The sequence below is a fragment of the Parus major genome, chromosome 2 (genome assembly GCF_001522545.3).
Source record: "Parus major isolate Abel chromosome 2, Parus_major1.1, whole genome shotgun sequence".
Lineage (NCBI taxonomy): Eukaryota > Metazoa > Chordata > Aves > Passeriformes > Paridae > Parus > Parus major.
Window position 1 is genome coordinate 28,372,876 of NC_031769.1, and position 18,723 is coordinate 28,391,598.

General features: G+C 34.1%; 1 protein-coding gene across 5 annotated transcripts in view; it reads right to left on the reverse strand.

Annotated features, from left to right (window-relative positions):
* Positions 1 to 18,723, reverse strand: part of AGMO (alkylglycerol monooxygenase) — a 185,112-nt gene that overhangs the window by 74,488 nt on the left and 91,901 nt on the right. For all 5 annotated transcript variants that reach the window (XR_004495796.1, XR_004495797.1, XM_015620011.3 and 2 more), the window contains exons 6-12: positions 15,547 to 15,613; positions 14,002 to 14,067; positions 13,817 to 13,896; positions 12,777 to 12,911; positions 12,169 to 12,285; positions 5,176 to 5,258; positions 3,927 to 4,032 (exon numbers count right to left, since the gene is read on the reverse strand). Coding sequence is in view for 3 of the 5 variants with exons in the window: in XM_015620011.3 (XP_015475497.1) it covers positions 3,927 to 4,032; positions 5,176 to 5,258; positions 12,169 to 12,285; positions 12,777 to 12,911; positions 13,817 to 13,896; positions 14,002 to 14,067; positions 15,547 to 15,613 (654 nt within the window). In the remaining 2 variants the exon portion in view is untranslated. The remainder of the gene's footprint in view (positions 1 to 3,926; positions 4,033 to 5,175; positions 5,259 to 12,168; positions 12,286 to 12,776; positions 12,912 to 13,816; positions 13,897 to 14,001; positions 14,068 to 15,546; positions 15,614 to 18,723) is intronic.

Consider the following 18,723-nt stretch of genomic DNA (forward strand, 5'->3'; position numbering starts at 1 on the left):
CAACAAAAAAATTCACTCCCTCTCCCCCCTCCACATTCACCTAATCATCCACATGAAACACATACAGGAAAAGGAACAGAAAATGCATGCTGAGGAATGTACACTGTTCCACCTCCTGTGGTCACTTTTGTAGCAATGATAGCTTCAAATTATTTTCTTGGAGAAGAAAAGGACACTGGGAGAGATCCCCATGAGTATATCATGGAATGAATTCAAATACAATGGCAGAGAGAGTATGTTTAAATGATAAAAACAACCATAATTTTCATAAGAAACCAAATCTAGTAATACACATCTTCAAAATATCGATGGAGCCAATGTGGTTTTTACTTCACTGCAGACACAGTAAACAACATTATTAAGATTGCAGCTTTACCAAAAGCAGAAGTCTTTCCTTTCTTACACACCTACAACATCATTTTACTTCCTCCTTCCCTGAGCCTTAACACTAAGAAACTTTCTTGCTCCACAGCAAGTTATATCACTTACCTGAAAAAAAGTATTTGTCTGGATAAGTCAGCCCAGCTAGCAAAGTCAGGTAGCAGGGTAGCAAGGAAGGAGGATAAGAGGATAGAGGCAGGAGCAAGACTGCTCCTTCTGCTCAGATTGCCATCTTCAGCTGGTTTTTTCATGCCCACCTGAGCTAATCTAATTGCAAAATGGGAAAGGCTTGCTCCCTGTTTCCTTGGTTCTTCTCCCTTCTCTCACTGACACCCTAGTTTTCTCACATTTCTTCAATTCCATTTAGTTTCCCTCCAGAAGATATTTTTCAATGCAGTAATTCTGATAATTGTCAAGTCTTCTTCTGAGCTAAACACAGTAATTTTCAGTTTAAAGCACCTATTTTTGGTAGTTAGAATACCCTTCAAATGGTACGTCAAGGATATGGTCATTAGAAATCTTATCTGGTTCTAAATCAGTGCTGAGAAATAGGAACATATGAAACATAGTAGCAGAAAAAGTAGCAGAAAATCCCCAAAACATATTGAATATAGCAACATACTTTTTCACTAAAAATACTGTTGGTAAAATCAGTCTTTCACTTATCTGCTGCAATGTGCACCATCAACCATTCTGAGAAGGAATTGTTTGTTAAACTCTTGAAACACTTCATCCTTAAGTAATTATGCCCTTGAAGGCATAATTTAAGGAAAAAATAAACACAAACTCTTTTACATGATGTTGTGATTTCATTCTTGAACACTGGATTACTAAAGAATTGTTAATTAGGTAACACATAAGGATGAAGATGCAAAGAGAAAATTTTTGAGTATATTACAAGTTATGATTACTAGAAATACTAGATTAAAAAAGATCAAAGCTAAATCTAGGTGTATGTTAAAGAAGGGATTTTTGGATGAGGAAAACAAAATAATTAAATAAATGTTTTAATTTACACCTCTTAAAAATTGCAAGAGAATGTGAAAATAAAACAGAAGAAAGGAAGTTTAAAATCAACATAGGGAGATTACCCATGTTATTATATCATGAAGGACAAACAGCTTGGAATGATGAAGAGAAACAGTTTTTAGGTTAAATTTTAGACCTAACTTCTGGGGAAAATATATGTTTATGTAATTCTTATGCTTTCTGGTACTACTGTTTCAAAATGATCACATCAACATTGAGGTAAAACACTGTTTGCAGACATTTCAACATGAATTTACAAATCTACACCAATCTCTCAGATTTTTTTTTTAACATAAATTCCACTAGATCCATAAGAACATGCATATAATGCATTGGGAGCAAAAGTGTATCATTTATTTTAAAAATGGGTCATTTATTTCAGAATGGGAACACTTTGAAATTCATTACAAATATTCAGACAAAAAAAGGAAAACATTTTTCATTGTGAAGATGGTGAAGCACCAGAACAAACTGTCCAGTGAGGGGGTAGTTGCCTCATCCCCAGAAATTTTCAAGATCAGCTTGACAGAGGCTCAGAGCAACCTGATGTAGTTGAAGATGTCTCTGCTAATTGCAGAGAATTGGACTAGAGGATCTTTATACCACATACCCAAACTATTCTATGATTCTATGATCACAAAATTAACTTGTTGATTTGTGATAAAATGTCAAGCGTGGAAATACCGGCATCACTCAGAAACATTATTTGTTCTTATTTATTCTGATCTGCCCAAGAGCAAATTATCTGAAGGACACCTATTTTTTTAGTATTTTCAAAGAAAAATTGTGAGCAAGGTAGTTTTGTCTCTTATTAAAATGGACTACATAGTCAGTGTCAAACAAAGGACTTAAAAAAACAAGAAAAAACTGTAATATAATGGATAAAAGACTAAGCAAAAGGAAGAAAGTATAGGAAAGTAGACTAGAGAAGACCTCAAGATGACAACAAAGTATTTCTTTTAATGACAGAAACTTGTAAAGAACAGAGGAAGAACCACTTCATTTTATTTTCTTCTTCATGAAAGAAAAGGGAGCTATAAAATTCCCTATAAACAATAGGAATAAGAATCTAATCTTTTTCTTCTACTCATCCCTTAGTAAGAGACACTTTCATATATGAATAAAGAACTCAGCAGGGCAGGTATTGAGGGTGTATATTACGACAGAATTCTCCCAGAGTTCAGTTAGAATACCCAAATAATTCAAGTCTGAAAGCTATGTCTCAAGGGAAAGATAAATAGTTCCAAAATTTTAGAGTTTCTTACTTCAAGCCCTTCTACTTTATTAGGCTACTCAGGAAATTTTACAAACATTTTTCAAATTGTATTTAAGTAAACCTCTTAAAATACCTGCTGAATTCCTGCAGACTCTTATCAAAGGAATTCAAGAACCATTTGGTTTACACACCAAAGCTTTGACAATGTAACAAGAGGGTAAGGGGGAAATTAAACAATATTCAATTAGTGGTATCAATCTAGCTTTAAATATTGTCTAATAGCTATTGTTTTCCAACCCAGGCAGAAAAAAAAAAAAAAAAAAGAAAAAAAAAGAAAAACCTCTCAGACCCACAGCAGAAGCAGATTTTTTTTTTTTTTTTCATTTTTCTAGTTATTTTTCCCTTAGAAAAGCAGAAGTGAGACCACTACCTTAAACTTTCAACTGGGAAACCCACTATAAATTTTGCATATGTTTGAAGTCAAAAGAACCATTTTGAACTTGAGTCTCAGTTCCTACTGTTTTATTTAAATTTTTTCTGATTTTAAGCCAAAGAGTACTTTTCTGATGAGGTTCTATTAATCCAGCCACCCATTCATAACCTTGTTGGTTATGAATAACTATTACTTTCTGGTAACCAACAGTAGTAGTGTTGTTGGTAATGTTGTTCAGTTATGAACACTAACAGTGATTATTGTTATTTTATTGTGATAATATTAAAAGAGATATAAAATACCAACTGTACTGAAAAGAAAAATAATAAAAAGCAAAAGGCTTGAACAGGATGAGAGCAAATGCTAAGAATACAAAAGTACCACATGTAATCAGATCATAGGTCTATTTAGTTCTGTATCCGCTCCTTGCAAATGACTAAAAGTCTGTTTCTGAGGCAAAGAATTAATACAGAACAAAACATTTCATATTTAAGTCTTCCAGCCACCAAGAATTTTCAGACTTCTCCCATAAAAGGAGAATTAAACAATTCAAATTCAGCAATACATTATTATTATTCACTTCAAAGCATGTGGCCAGAAGTAAATTATTTTTGCAAGAAGCGGTAAATGATCTCTTTCATAAACTTCTTTTCAAGGAAAACTGGTATCTCAGTAGCAAACCCGAATAATTTTCTTACAAAAGAATTAGAAAAAGTGAAAATAATGAGATAAGAAAAAAATAAAACTCTATTCAAAGAGCATAATGAAAAATAAGAAAGCAAGATGTAAATGTTTAGTGTTCCTTTTTTGTAAAAAGATAAAAAAATTAGAATAATGAACATAGACATTTTAAAATAAATGTCTTACCTCATATGCATAGCCCAAGAAGGAAAACTGACTCCTAAAGTAGCCAAGTTTGTAAACACCTATGAAGACTAAACAGCGGATGATTTCCAAAATTCCTGCTTTGGACCTAGAAAAGGGAATCAATTCTGATTTATATCCAATCTTCTGTTCTTCACTAAGTTCAGTGAAAAAGAGAAAATAGAAGTAGTTTGCAATGTCCTGCACTTACATCAAGTCATCTTTCTTAAATTTATAGTTAAGTTTTTATGGTATATACCTTACATGGACTTACAACCATGAATTTGCTGGTGGTGAGAATACCCATACTTGCAAAATACATTTGAACTCACACAAATAGAGTAGTATATTCTGTTACTGCCCTTTGATCTCAAAAATTATCCCAACGAAATTCTGAAAACTGCTACAGAAGTAGTTCAGAATCTTTTCAGTGTTCTGCTTCCATAAATTTTTACTAATTCCTCTTTATTAACTCCCCAGGTTATTAAAATGTCTGGCATGTTGACAGATTTTTACCTATCCTGAATTAAACTGTTCATTCCTTAAAAGTGAAAGGTATTGCCTTCTGAAAACACAAGGAACAGCAGGTGCAAAGCAGTACTGGCACCTCAGTCTCAAAGGAAACTGCTATTCCACATTTCTTCTCTGTCAGGGCAAACAACTTCCTTTTAAGAAACTGTGGGCACTAATTACTCTTCTTTAGGGCCACAGTGCCCATATGGACTACTTCATAATGTATCTCACTGACCTGGTGTATTCAAGATCCAATTTTACTTGAAGCCATACTGATTAAGTTTAGTCTCAAGTCTACACCGTCTTTCACATGATTTTGAGCCTACTCTGAGCTTCACTGTGTTCTCTTCATACACCATGCTGCATGTGGCACCTATGGCACACTATAATCTTGCACAATCTGACCTTGAATAAACTTGGACAGCTGGCATGTCCCACTCACCCGCCATTGTCCCAAACCCAGAGGAGTGAACCCAATAAATGCAAGCACAGAGGAAGACATGACGAACCCATCCAAAAACTTATTTGCAAGTGACATTACAGATGTATTCACTACTTGCTATGGGAACAATCCTGGATTTAGGTGCTGGCTAGTCATGTGTTATTTTCTAGTCAACAGACTGCCATGTGTGGGTCCCAGCAATTATATTTCTTTATCAATATAATTTCTGAGATTTACATATAGCTATAAATAATCCATAATGAAAGAATAAAAAACCCCACATATTTTGTATCTTACTTGTTCTCCATAAGCAGTCCAAAAGATGCCAGGGACAGAATGATAAAGCCAATTCTCAGGAGGACTGTTCCCTGTGATAGCATCTGTTAAAAGGCAGACAAAAAATTCATTTAGAGTAATTTTCTGGAGAGAAATGGAGTTTTTACAGAACAGTAGCCTCAGCTAGTGTCCCCTTTTAAAGTAATTTTCTGCTTCAAATTTTAGAAAGAAAAATATCTGCTATGGATAGCATTTATACCTGGAGTAACAGCCTTCATAGTTGTTTCCCAGATGCTGTATTTCAAAAATAATGTTCAATGTTATCCCTTTCTGTCCTATGTGGTTTTTTTTCCCAAAGTTATTTGATTTCCTTTTGACTCTACTCAAGAGGGAAGAAACTTATTTCTAGATAAAAATCCCAAGAGCCCTGTTCTTTAAATTTCGTATTAAGTTACCAGGTCTTTGCGATAGCCATCTTTGAATCCCACTGGACACAAAAGCCAATGTACTTGTGATAGTATCAACTCACGTGACATGATCATATTTAAGAAGAAACAAAATTAATGTTTTCCCTTCATGACAACTCAACACTTGGTAACCAAGTTAGCAAAACTTTTTAACTCATATCATTAACTTCCATCAGACTTAAAACACTTTTAAACATTAACGTGTGCATGAGTACTTGGATGAATCGCAGCATGAGGACTTCTGTACTTACAATTTACATCAAAATGACATAAACAAAATTCAGAAAAACAGAAATTATTTTGATTGTAAAGTCTGAATTTTTAAAATTTATTAAATATTTATTTTGTATTCTACACAGCTGCCTTTGAAAATCAAATATTTAATCAGTTTTCTTTTTCCCTCCCTGATTTTGTTTCAAATATTAGTTTTGAAAAGCTTTTGGTTTTTTTATTAAAACAAAACAGCACAGAAGTACTGGATCTGACTGAGTTATAGAAATCCTTTCTTGCTTCAGCAGCCAAATAGTTTATGAACAGCATCTTGTGCTTCATTTGCAGGCATTGGAAAAATAAAATTCCACAAATATCTGCCCTAATTTCAATAAACCCCATTCAGTGACATGCCCAGCTTCCTCTGGTTGTGGCCCCAACCCCTCAAAGAGATCTAAGGTAAGTATCTGTGAGCATGGGAGGCCACAGGAGGATATTCTCAAATTTTACAGCTGTGTGAACTTAAGAGTGCCCATGTTTGCAAAACACATCAAACCACACACTCAGTCTGGGCGGGTTTCTGTTGTTTTACTGAAGCATCACAAACACCTACTTAGATATCCTCAACAGTTATTGAACAAAGAAAACTCAATCCCAGCAATGAGAAGGCTAAACAGCAGCCTCACCAGTTTACAAGCCAGAACACAATTCTCACAAGTGACACCTGTCAAGCCACTCTGTTGCACAGATTTGTACCAGCTGAGAATCAAACTTACTACTGCATTTCCACATTCCCCCTTATGATCTTATGATAAACTTTTCATCATTAGCAATAGGAGAAATTTGAAGTGACAAAATGTTTGGACAGAGTTTTTTTGTAAAAATCAGGCACAGACTCTATTTTAATTTAATTAAATGAGGAGTACTTTAACTGCTCATCTAGCCATACTGAATTCAACTTCTATTTCAGCTTCCTGTACAAACTGGATTGTACAAAAATTCAAGAAGTGAGCAAAGAAAAATTAGATTTGGCACAGGCATATAGGAACTCACCCATAAATTTCTTAGAAATGCTATGATAGGCTTTGCAATGATTGTTACTTGTCTAATAAAAGAGTTTTCCAGGGAACAGACTGAAATTCAAGACTTTTCTCCTTAAAGACTGTCCTTACTTTTAAGCTGAAAAATTACACCTTTTTAAAAATCTACTTCTTCTTGCCAGGTGGGTCTGACTTTTCTTTGTTCCCGCTGTAATGCACTAGGTTCTGCAGACTGCCTTAAAAATGCTCCTACAGTGGTAGAGCACTATTCTGAGAAGCAAGGTTTAGTATCTTCTTAGGCAGGAAAGAGAACTAAATACCAAATGCAGATTTCCATCAAGTCATGGAAGTGCTACATTACAATATATGGTTAAAATCACACTTTGTGGAAAATGAATGAAACTTCAATGGTTTTCACACAAGTGCTAATATCTATCTTCAGGAAAGATTCAATAGTACGTGCTATGAATGAGCAAGGTTATCCCTAGTTTCCAGTTTTAAAAGCTGTGTGACTTCCAACTTTTCTTCCCTTCCAGTGTTCCCAATCTGCCTGGGATCTGGGTTTCCTTGTGACTCCAGATGCAGAAAACTAACACGAACAGATAAAATAATGCTGATTCATTCATACCTGCCTTTAAGTTCACTGAAGTGCCTTAAAACCTGTTATTAACCTAAGTTTTTGCTGAAAGTCGTGGAGAGAGAACACTGGGAATGTGGGAATAACCTAAGCACTTTGGGAATTCCATTTCTTGCCATTAGCTAGACTACAAGCCTAAATTATATATTTACATTTGGCACTGCATTAAGAGTTAGATTTGAGTGGATGATGAAAACACTTCCCAAAAGCAGACAGTTTCAGGTCATATTTTAGTGGTGGTTTTACCCATAACTTCTATCAAGAACTTTTTTCTTAGCAATTTATTATTTTATACAAATTTTTATACAAATTCACTTTTCTTAGTAGTTTACATTACTAGAATAGGAAGAAGAATTAAAATTATCTCCTGCATTTATCTAACACAGAAGAATAATGCACAGACTAAGGACTCGAAAGGAAATCAATAAATTTCAAATCAGTTTTAAACATGGAGTACCAGGAAAAAAATAGGAATAGAAATAGATTTTAATGTCTGTTTGTAAATCACAAGAACTGAAGCAACCTTATGGTTTTTTAAAAAAATCAAACGTAAACAAGCCCTTATTTTTAAATGGTTAAAATGCTATATGAAATAATAACTACTTGAGCCAGGTATGATCACATTTTACAGACTTGTTTTTTCAGGCCAATTTACATTTCTCTTCAGACACACTCCTACTTGAACTATACTATTTTGAACACTAGCTATTTGTAAAACTCCTTATGGTCAATATGCACCGTGGCCCAGAATGTGAAGGACTGGAGGAGTCTAAAGCACAACCTGCAGATCCTGGTTAATTTCAAATAGGCAGTATCATCAGATTCACACAGCTTTCCACTTCCCAAAACATCAACTTTGGGAGTGGTGAAGGGTGAGGCAGAAAGCCTTACTAGGATTCATGAAGGTAGAAGGTGTAAGCTACCCTTCACTGCAGATACATGCACCACATTCACATACAACAAAAACACTCCCTCATTTGTACTGCAAGTCAAGGATTAACAAGAAATTTTCAGTGAAATATACCATGATGCCATTGGGAATAATATATTTTATAAAACCAGCCATATAGCATAATTTTTATCACTGTTAGCTTGCTTCCCTTTCTCTTACAGTTCCAGTGGTATAGTAATATGCTGCCTTGATTCTTTTATTTGCTTTCAAACATGTATCACCCTATGAAGTGGATGCTGGCAGCTGAAACATCAATTTTCTAGGCATTACTCTACCAAAATCAACAAAATAGTCAGCGGGTTATATCACTAAACTAACATCATATATTAAATCCATGCACTGCAAACAGCAGTGCAAAAAGAATGTGCCTTTTACACCTTCATTAGTGTTAGCATCCTTGTTCCTCTTAAAAATAGTATGCATGTATGTATATATAAAATAAATGGGTATTTATATACTGGAGTATTTGTTTAAACAGAGAAGCATGTGGGACCACAGCAGGTCCCCTAATTACAAGTCAACCACAATTTTGCAATGTGGTTATTGGCTGCAATAAAAAGAAAAAAAAATCTGCAGGATTTTCATTTCATTTAAAGCTTTAAAAATATCTTTGAGCCTTAAAAAAATGGGAGGGAAAGGAATTATAGAATTTAGTAAGAAGTTTACATGGCTTTGTAATCAACATGCCACAACATTATCATTTTATGTTTTTTTAGTAATAAAAAAAATTTCATTTAAACAAAGGAAATGTTACTCCAAATCTTTACTTAGAAGAACATTGTAATATTCAAAACTGACTTTTATATTCCAAAGAACCAGATTTTTTATTCCTTTGGAAGAATAACATGGATGCATTTTTCTCATTCTGATTTGTCCAGTGCCTTAAAAAACTTCTAGGAATTATGTCAGCACTTTTCATAAGTTAACAGTTGCCCTGCTCTCATATATCAGATGATGAGATACATTCAAATTAGGAATGAAAATAGTATGCTATGAATTTTCTATTATTAGGTGTCTTTGGCTGTATGAATTTATTTAAACTTCTGAGCAATATTAGATACACTGTACTTGGTGATGCCCTACTGAATGGATACATTGTGTTCTTAACTTTCAAGAGATCTATCTTACTATTTTCATCTAATTGAAACTGCTAACATATTCATATAATTATAAGCACTGTAAATGTTATAGTATCTATTAACAATAAAAAAAGACACTGCAAGATGTGTTTAAGGTGCACTTCACTTTGATTTATATGATACGTGAAGTTCTGGAGCTATGAGACTTTTGCTTTGAATGTACTGCAGTACATTTTACACTCCTAGCACTCTCTCTGGGACTGATCCAAATCCCATTTCTTCAAGGAGCTTTGGATCAGATCTAGATGTGCAGAGCTCAGAAAGCAATTTTTATTCGCTGGATGTAGTGCAGATCACTACATAGAAAACAAACTCTGTATGCTCTCTCCTGTGGAAAATATATATTTGTTCTTTCCTGTTTTGCTCTTTTCATAAGTTAAATGTAGGTCATTCAGACAGAAGGTATATGGTTGCTCTTTATGGATAGAGAAATTTAACACTTCTACAGGGCGTGAGACCAAACACTGAGCAACTGTAATCACTTGAGAAATGTAATAGCTGTGTGCTGTGTCTTATGGCTGTTATGAAATGGAACTTATACCTAAAGATGAGGAAAACAGTTAGTTTTCTCCATTTATGGAGCTATGCCACAGTTATGACATAATTCATAGCCAGACAGAAGGTTCCAGTTGTATCCATAGACATTTCATAACTCAGTGTAGTGGAAAACTGATATTGAAGAAAGATTTTTGCCAAGTAAAGTTATTCATACACAAGCTTCCTTCTCATGACAGCTTCCCCACTGTACTGCACAGCAATGCTGGAACTCTGCCTTGGGACCAGCACTTTCTACACCCACGCTGAAGGTTTATGTCCTGAGATGAGGTGCTTCCAGGCCCCTGTGCTCTCCTTCTTATCCTTACTACCTTTTTACCCTGCAGTTTCATGCAGAGAATTTTCTAGTTACTTTTCTACAATAAGTTCATAAATGGTGGATCTTCAGGATGTTTCTTTCTTCCATGATTGAAAGAATTTAGAGATTAACTGGGGCTTGAGTGCATTTTTAAACTAACTTTATTACTTATTCTTAAACAGCTGCAGATAAAATAATGTGGATCATCCATTTTTCCTTTCAGGACCAGAAAAAGGCCAAAAGAAAAAAAAAAATAGAAAAAAAAAATCAGATTCCTTTATTCTGGCTGCTAAAAGCAACAGCAAGAGTAAAAAAAAAAATACCCAACAGCAGAATGAAACAAATGAAAAAAACACAAACACAGAGTTTGATTCTTATGCAAATGTAAGAATCCAGAGTATATCTGGAAAATCTGCAGAGGTTTTTCTCAATAGAGGAACATTGGCAATCATGTATACTGTTCGACTTGTATATTTTGGAGGTATTTATTCATACCTTTGGCTTAATTTCCTGTCCTTATAGTAGACTAAGCCTCAGATGATTTAGTAATCTCCTAATTCCCTGGAATTGCAGTGTGACCCTTTGCAGAGGTAAACATGGTATGTAGAGTAACTCCATACTAATCCAAAGAATATGCCTGAGGTAGTTTTTGTATTATACCAGGAATGCTATGTACTGCAGTGTCCAATGAGGTGGGCAGGAGACAGTGACCACTGATGGTCAAGTGTTGGAGATTGCAGGGTGAGCATGCCAGGACAAGGCTGAAGAACCAAAGGGACCCTTTGCATGTTTACAGCGTGCCTACAGCAACGTGGGTGACACAAACACAGTAAGAACACTGCTGTTTAACTAGGGCGAGGTCTTAGAAGGGGTTTAAGAAGACCAAAGGGAATTTTATCAAACTGATAGAGTTTTGTGGTGTTTTCCTAGGTCTTGAGAGGTCTTTGACTTATTTATGGGAATATTATATGCATTAAATCCTGCCTCATAACTATTGAATTTTAGCTTAAGTACATGAGGGACAGTTATAAAGACAGCAAAAATACAAGGGAGCTTGGAAGGATGTGAAACCTCGGAAGCAGCTAATGTGTCATTTCTTTCAGGTGGACATGGCCTTGTAGGCTACCTCACAGTCAGGCTGCCAGGTATCCACAGAGGAATCAGTCATGGAGATCCCATCAGGCAAACCCGTGGTGATAAATACGTGCCACTCTTTGCTGTGAATTCTATCAATGCTGCTGTATGTTGGAGACTGGAAGAAAGATTTGCCCTGACTTTGTGTTCCTCCAGCTCTGAACTCATGCTGATACTATCCTACCCATCTGCAAGCACTCCAAGACCATTGCAATCTTCCTTCTAAAGCCTGGGCATCTAATAGTATGACCAACCAAAACTCTGTATTTTCAAGCCTTATGAGGTTCTAAAACTCAAGCGGACACATACATCTTCTAGGAAAATGATTTATATTAAATAAGTAATTGAGATGGTTATTAAAAACTGTTTACTAAATAATATCAAATGTGTATTTTATACCATGGAATTATATATTTAGCCATTTATGCTAATTATTTTTACAGAAGCTAGTTATTATTTTAATAGCTAAAAAAATATATGAGTTGGCTGTAGAGTCGCTGCCCAATCCTTTAATATTTAATCATGTTGTGGGTCATTGCTGTTAGCAGAAGATATTATTTCATAAAGGAAGGAATTACTTACAGTTACAGAAGCAAGAAGTTCTGTGTACAAGTCCAGTATTACAGCAAAATGTACAAGTGCATAGCAATTAAGATAGGCTGGTACACGTGGATTGAAGGGAACCTCGTTTCCAGTGATCTGTATAAAGCAAAACAGTTACTTGCCTTCAAGAGTGGCTTGCTTCAGCCTGTTGCTCCTTAATAGTTTTTACACTTACAAACACAAAAGGGGAGATAGATAATTGAAGAAAGATAATCTACTGTCAAACTTATGTACTGCCTAGTTTAAGACAGTTTAACTTTGTGTGTTTGTGCATGTCCACAGCTGAAAAAAAGAAGAGAAATTACTGTACTCGCTAGAAAAAAAAAATTTAAAATCTCTTCAGGAAATGAATAATGAAAAAATAACTTAAAAAATACACTTTTTCCTTCAAATAAGAAGAAAAAAAAAGCACATCGAAAACATTCATTTCCTTCAGTTTCTTTTCCCAATTCATCTTCCCTCATGCTTTATGACTGCTAATTTGCTAATTTAAAATAGCATGTGTAGAGTTTTTAACATTGATCCAGTAGCATTAAGAGGTCCAAGTAAATTACACACAACTGAAAGCCTGTGCATGTTCTATTTACCACTGGGATTTCCTCAGGAAGGCCAAGTCTAGGTTTGCCTGGTCCCCAGCCTGGGCCTTTGAATATGACAGAAAGCTTATTGCAGAATCCAGGTGTGGCCCAAAATGTGTTCCAAATATGAGCCAAGGGACGTAACTGGAAAAAAAAATAAAATAAGAGTAAGTAATTTTTCATTGTTTGCAAAATAAAGACTAATAAAACATTGTATTTTATTAATTTTTAGTTTTCAAATAAATGATTTTTCAAACTCTGTAAAGAGAATAAATTAGAAATAGATGAAGACAGTTCAGAAAACCTGACTGAAATAGGCAAAAGCAATATGAAGCCCTTGGTTAATTTGGTGAGGATTACAATGACTTCTGCTCAGAGGAAAATCTGTTTTTCCATCTGTGTCTCCTGTAATCACTCCTGAGTATTTCATGGTATATTGTATAGCTATATTTATGCTGTAAGATTTGGTTACTGGGACCTTGAAATGACATACTCTCAATAACTAAATTACTCAGTATCTGACTAAAATGGATATAATTGCACATCCTCCCACTTTCCAGCCCTGACAGTAAAATTTCTCTTTGAGATTCCTCCTTGGATGAAGTCATGAAAATCAAATATGGACTCCACTGCTTTTATTTTATATTTTTACAGAGAATTTTTACATAGCTTAAGTGCAACCTGGACTAATAAATTTAAGAAGCACCACACTAATTAGTTTGGGTTTTTTTTATTATATACTTTTGTCTGTGCTTCACTATGTATTACACTGCAAAACACATCTCATTCAGTCCAACACCTTATATATCACTGTTCCAATTAGTTGCTAATTTTACTGTTACATATTTTCATGATTACTACAAGCTCTGCATATACTCAATGCAGTGAGTAGAAATGGCTGTATCAAAATGAAATACCAAAGAAATTGTAGATAATGTATTTGACATCCAGCAATAAAAGAATGGCCTCAATTGTGCCTAAGAAAGGAGTTTCTTTTGAAGATGACTGAATGTTGAAGATATCAGAATCAGTGATACAAACTGTAGCACCTGCAGCATGATGGGATCAAATGAATTTACTGGATGTGTTAAGCCATATACAACTTTTGCATCTTCAGCCTCAAATGTTCCTGATGGAAGAAGAAAACAAAAGAATGATAAACAATCAAATTCAAAAGCATACATATTTTTGCCACACTGACTAAACAAGACAGAGAACACTTTCTGCTACTTACCAAATATCCTGTCCCAGATAATGAGTGTGCCACCATAATTTTTGTCAATGCAGTAAGGATTTCTACCTATAATCAAAATAAATTATGAGACAAGTAATAGGATAAAGAAGAATACTAGGAACTGAATTATGAAGGAAAATCATCATTTGTATCACTTTATAATTTAAAAAAAAAAGATAGCTAACCCATCACTCCTCATACTTATATATATATTTGTTTTTTCCTTAATAGCCTTATTGCTCTCTTCCTATTCAGATTCAAACATATAAATCCAATATGTCATGCCCAAAATTTCTGTGAAATTGGGAGAGTAAAATCAGGTCAAAATATATTTATTAAAGACAAACTAAAAAGCAAACAAAAATTATTCCACCAGTTTATTCCTAAGAAAATACATGCTAACTACATTTATGTGTAGTCACCTCATTAATATCTGTCAGGTGTCTATCTTCTATGCTGTATATCTGATCCTGCACTATTAATTTCAGTGTGAGGAAAACTGATCCTTCTTCGTTTTCTAGGGAATGTGTTTGTATATGAGTAATCCTCTGGAAGTTATGAGAGAAGAAACTTTCTAAACACATCCCTAAGTTCGTGGAGATAGTCTGGAGCAACTGTACAGCTCCTGATCAGCTCCATAATGATACCGCTAAATTCCAATCAGGGTGAGAGCATTAGTTCAGACTTACAGCTAAGCAAGTAAGAGCAGATCATCTCCCTAAGGATTACCAGAAGTAGGGCAAATTTTAAGGACTACACACTTACAGCACCACCACTGTGGATGCAGTAATTCTGAGAATACAATAAGAATTAGTAACATCTTCTGTACATGTAACCCCATTTTAGCCTGTTTCAAATTGTTCTTCCATTCCCCTATTTTTTTTTAACTTACTATCTCTGCAGACTGAATGAGCTAAGGACATATGTGAAATCCACATCTGTTTCTCAGATATGTTCATGACATTTTTTAGAATGCAGTGGAGTAATTAATACCATTTACATATGCAGTACAGTCTTGAAGGTCTCTGAAAACTGATAAAAAATCAATCATCATGCACTTCTGTGAAGTGAGATTTACCAATAATTCAAACAAGTGAAATCAAATTCCACTAAAATATTTAAAACTTCTTCTAAAACCTAGCCATGTTTTTCACATATACAGTGCTTGAATTTGAGTGCAAAAGTGTGCTTTTTAGCGATTCAGTAGTCAGGGAAGGAAGAGATATTTTTCTCTCTCTCTTCATACTTAAAAACATTCAATTTTTTTGCCCAAAGTCTTCAAATTATTTCATGTTATCCAGACTTAATTTCTTCTCAATAATTAATAATAACAAATATAAAAAAATAAATTAAGCATATGCTCTGAATATATTTTTTAAAAACCTGAAATTTCTAATTTAACAAGGTCCACTTCTGAAGTAAAGGTCAAAATTAAAATCTTTCTGTAAAACTGATTTTACAGTACAATTTTACTATATTACTATTACTATATTAATAGAGACCCTGAGAAAAAAAATAGGAATAAAGGTTCCACTTTTATCTTACCATGATGAACTCTGTGATGACTGGGAGTATTAAGTACCCATTCCAGAGGCCCAAGTTTGGTGATAACCTTAAAAAATGGAATGTTTCAATGAACTTGAAAATACTGCATAAGACCAAGAAGAAATAGGGAAATGAAAAGGAAGAAAAGCTAAAGAGAGGAAGTTTATCTTCTGGAGAACTGCATAAAAAGAAAGAAGTACAATATTTTTTTTCTGAATCATTTTGCTGTATTACATTTACAAAAAATTTTCATTAAAAATATTAAAAAACAAATTATAAACTAAATTTCTTTTATCTGGAAGCTAATTTCTTTTGATCTAGAAGCAATTTATTTTTCTTATTGTTTTTATCATTATTCCATGAGAATCTTTGAGAGAATTGGCAGTCATAAACTGATAATAATAAGATGGAATCTGAGAAAAGTGATTGTCCCAGTGTACTAAGCACTGCTGAGGCTGCACCTTAAGTCTGTGTTCAGTTTTGGGCCTCTCACCTTCAAGAAAGAACATTGAGGAGGTGAAGCATGTCCAGAGAAGGCCAATGGAGATGGCAAAGAAAGATTTTTTGTCAGAAAATGCTGACAAATTTGGTTTGCGTCAGCAGGGCTTCTGCTAAATTAGGTACTCTCAACTACTACAAAATTAGAGGAAAGCTAGAAGTGATTTCAAATTTGCTGCTTTGGTTAGCTCAACAGAAGTGTGTGGACACCTGAATATAGCAATCATTCTTTAATCCCAAACACAAATCTATCTGTCACAAATTGATGCAGTCACTGGATGACCAAAAAGGACATCTATTCACAATATATTCTGAAATTATATCCACTCACCATGTCAGATTATGGCCATAATGTTTTGCAATTAAAAGGGAGCAGGGTACATTACAGACGCTAAATAAAAACGCTTATATCTTAAGAAACAAATCCAAGAATCTATAATTCTTTTCCTTTTAGAGAATTTAATTAGTAAATTTAATATTCATACTGCCAAAAGGGATGATCTATAGTATAATAATAGAGATAAGATAATAATGTCAATAAAACCTCAAACATTTAGAGAAGCAGTCATTACTCATGAGAGCAGGTTCATTCATCTAAAAAGGATTTTCATTCCTTTAAGGTTTACAGAATAAAGTCCTGAAATATGGCAGTTCCATGTCTCTTTAATTTACAGTTCTGCAAATGCAAGTAGATTTAGATCTAAAAAGCAGACTTGGGATATTCCTCCCTATGATGTATTTCAATTATTATGAGTCAGGTAAATATAATAAAAGGAAAAAATAAGGGGTTTTTTTTTCATTTTTTCTCTTCAATAGCAAAAGAAACATCTTAATTGGTTAAGTAGAGAATTTCTGTAATTAAAGGAGTATAGAAATATGAAAATTATTCATGTACAGAGAACTGTAATATTTGGATCATCTTTCTCAAAATCCTGCTCACACTTGACAGGAAAAATAGAATCCTAAGACAAGTTTGTTTTGTTTCATTTAACTCAGAAGCCAAAGACAACATAAGCAGGATCAGTTCTCCCTCAAAATAAGTTCAAGTCTGAAAAGACCACCTAAAGGTAAGAAACGATCCATCATTTGTGCTAGTTTCATTTTCTGCCTTTCTCAAGCAGAACATCCCACTGTTTAAGACATGTGAGATGTGACCATTAAATTAATTTAATCTGAGACAAATGTTTTGAATTGAACTACAGCCCAGCACCAGAGAGAGCACTGATGTATCTAATAGACCACAACTAACTTTGATCCAGTTGGTTTTAATATATTTTTAGCTCAGTATTTAAACAGTTTTTGTAAAAATAAACCAAGTATGCACTAGGAGAGCAGGGAATCAGTAAGGATTAGCAGTCTTCACCTTTATCCTACAGGTGGATTATAAAAATGTCCTCATAATGAATGCCTTCAGATCTTAATATCCAGCTGGTTGAATAAAAATTTTAAAACTAAAATTCATCCTTTTGAAAGTCTACATTGTACATCCTTAAGCTAAAAACAGAACTTTTTGTCTTGGGATTCTCTAAGGACTTCAGCGTAAAATTTATACAAATTTATATGTAAAACTTTAAATATTTTTTTCTGACTAATAGTAATGAAAGTATTTTCTTTGGATATCAAAACTGCCCTCATCCTTTAAAACAGTCTTTCTTGACTGATGACATTTAAAAATCTACTGAAATATCTTCCCTATGACATAATTAGAGATTGATACCCAAGCCTACTTTGATTCATTATTCACTCAAGGTGACCCCCATTGCAAAGACATTTTAGCCCCATTCTGATGAAAATGTCACCTGTGACAACAATTATAACCACATGACTGTGAAGCTCAGAATTCTGTACCTGATGAAGCAAAAATCTAGTATGTTGACATTAGCAACCCATAAATCAATGTTTTGTCTAAAACACATAAAAATATTTTTCCACCAGCTAGTCAAGTACAGGGTGCTATTTCTAGAAACTTCCTTTGCCATCAGTAAGTTTACTTGTAGATATTAAGCTCATTCCTAAAAAAAAAAAAAAAAAATAAAATAAAAAACTGTTGTCAGAGGAAAAATTTTGGTGCTGAAAAATTCATAAATGCATAAATGCTATAAATACAACCATGTATCTGTTTCCAAAAACCAGAAATATATCATCACTAAAAAGCTGAATTTTGAAGGCTCTTGCAGCAATTACCTGGCAAAAAACACTGCTCTTGTTTAAATTTATTGAATTTTTCTATATTCTGCCATCTTAACTGGGGCAAAACTCCTACAAGCAGATTTTTCACCAAAGTAAATTGGATAGGATAGTAAGACAATTTTTTCCAGACAAGATTCTGACATGGTCATGTCAAGCTGACAGAAACTTACCACAGTCATACTGAAATAAATTAATTTTTTAAGAACTGACTCATAACAAAATTTAAAGTGGTGTAGCAACAGCCCTGATTCAAAAGAATATCCAGAGAGAAGAAAGGCAGTGGCAGGTACTCCAGCTACTCATCTACTTTTCATCTGTCAGTCTATCCTCATTTCTGTGTCTTTATTATGTCCAGACATTTTCCTTGGAGAATGGCAATTTCAAAGGAGCTCATAAGCATTCCTTGTAGCAGTAACCTGACTTACACTGCAGCTACAACCAGTCACCAAAGCACATAGACCACTAGGTTTCAGCCATTCAGACAGAAAA